Here is a 2095-nt window from a genome sequence, read left to right on the forward strand (position 1 = left end):
TATTTAGTGCACGCTCGTATTTCATTCCTTAATGTCCAACGAACAATTGATCAACAAAAAAAAAAAAAATTGATCAAATTTCAAATGAAAATGAAAATTAAAACTAGAGAACAGTTGTGGCAGAGGAATTTGTACTACACTCCGGTCTACACCAGCTGCCTCTGCCTCTGGCTCAGCATATAAAGCCAGAGCTCGTTCCAGACGTCCACCGGTCCCGGCAAGCACCAGTGCACGCAGTCATGCTTCATCGCCACGCGCTTCTCCGCCGGGTGCCCGTACACGTCCGGGTGCCCGTCCGGCCGCATCACCATCGCGCTCGTCACGTCCAGCACCCACATCTCCCTCTTCGCCTTCCGGAACTCCTCCACCTGCGTCCTGTACAGATCCAGCTCCATCCCCTCCAGCCGCCACTCCGCCTCCGGCTTCCTCCTATCGCAGTGCCCGCCCGCGTTCCACTGACCACCCTCGAAGTGCGACGGTGAGAACGTGCGCAGGACCACCGCTCCCTGGTACCACCGCAGGGCGTCCAGCGCAGCCCGGAACGCCGCTCCGTTGGCCTCGTAGAGGCCGAGGCGGGTCAGGTTGGCGGGGGCGGGAGGCCGGCAGTAGTTGCAGGCGAAGGGCTCGCGGTTCTTGAAGTAGATGCAGGGGCGGGTCCACCAAGTCCCGGAGGAGAGGATGAGGTAGTCAAAGGCGGCCAGGTGGGGTCCAGCCCATTCGTCGACCTCATCCAAGAAAACGTGGGTGTATTCGCCGCCCGCGTCGTAGCTTTTCACCAGAAACGGCGTCCAGAAGATGGCGACGGTGAAGTTGTAGTCGCCGTAGAAGAGGCGCCGGTCCTGTGTGTCTTTCGAGCTCGAGATGTCCTCCGGATGAGCCACCTGTCAGTCAGTCAGCACAAAAATCAGAGGCAATCAATCACGGAGACGATCAGGGAATCAAGGGCCAATGCATTGACTGTCTTTAGTTGCGGAGCAAGTATAGTTGACTTATTCATACTCGAACAAGTTTGCAATCTCAATGTTCTATTTTACAAGTTTGAATAACTTTTAATTAGGAAGATTTTTTTTTTTAAAATTTGCAGGAAAATGCAGAAAATTGAAGCGCGAGGGTGTTTGATGGAAAGCTTACCGTTGACAAGAGGCAGAGCAGCGATTGCAATTGGTTCCTGGCCAGGGAATCGCCGACGAACGCCACCGACGTCCCCCTGACTAGCTCGAGGAACCACCTCGGGTCAAAGCGGGGGAGGTCGCAGTCTTCCGGCCGCCACCGCCACCGGAGAAATTCCACGTCCGGCCGACCGTGCTTCATGCAATTCTGGTGATCTTGGATCATACGACAACTGGAATTCGTGTAGTAGTAATCTTCTGCCGCTGAATCGAGCACCCATTCGCCCTTAGATATATCGCAATCCTCCTCCGCTCTGTAGTTTGCACCAATACTGCTGCCGACGCTGACGGCGGAGGAAGGAGATGAAGAATCTGATGCAGTCAAAACAGAGGAGGGAGAGGGAAAAGGAGAGAGGGAGGAGGAATAGAAGTCGAATTGGAAGGGCAAGTGGCGATAAGAGAAGTGGAGGATGGCGAAGAGGGAGAGGAAGAAGGCGAATATGGAGAGGAGGTTGAGGAACTGCTTGAGGCAGCTTCTCCAAAGGAGAAGCTGCACCGTCGTAGCATGAGGCTTCATCCGGCAAAGAGAGGAGGGGAGAGGAGAGGAGGAAGAAGATGAAGCATGTTTTTTTTTTTTGGCCTTTATTAAAAAGGTGGAAATTAATGTCAATCATGGTTTTTTTTTTTTATTTCCCCTCTTTTACATTTTAATTAGCTCGACTTGGCTTAACACAATTTAGATCGTGCATAACATGTGGCAACCCTAATTGTTTCATGTTCAAATTTAAATAAGGATTTAAATTAGGCAGCTAGACTGAATCAAATATCATTGAAGTCGTGCTTAGCACAATCTAACCCATGGATTAGGCATGAATATAGAAATGAGCTTGAGTTGACCATCAAATTATATCTGTGGCACTGAATCCAATATAATTGAAGTTGTTCATCGCTGTTTAGTATTGTCGATCCCTATCTAAGATACAAAT

The 2095-nt window shown here is 50.6% G+C and overlaps 1 protein-coding gene across 1 annotated transcript; it reads right to left on the bottom strand.

Moving 5' to 3' along the window:
- LOC122027035 (protein trichome birefringence-like 21) lies at nucleotides 1–1716 on the bottom strand. Its single transcript, XM_042585835.1, has 2 exons — nucleotides 1132–1716; nucleotides 1–881 (listed from the first exon to the last, which is right to left on the bottom strand). Exons 1-2 carry the CDS (start codon nucleotides 1684–1686, stop codon nucleotides 147–149), a joined length of 1290 nt encoding a protein of 429 aa, XP_042441769.1. The 5' UTR covers nucleotides 1687–1716; the 3' UTR covers nucleotides 1–146.
- Between the last annotated feature and the right edge of the window lie 379 nt (nucleotides 1717–2095).

The sequence above is a fragment of the Zingiber officinale genome, chromosome 10A (assembly GCF_018446385.1).
Source record: "Zingiber officinale cultivar Zhangliang chromosome 10A, Zo_v1.1, whole genome shotgun sequence".
Classification (NCBI taxonomy): Eukaryota; Viridiplantae; Streptophyta; class Magnoliopsida; order Zingiberales; family Zingiberaceae; genus Zingiber; species Zingiber officinale.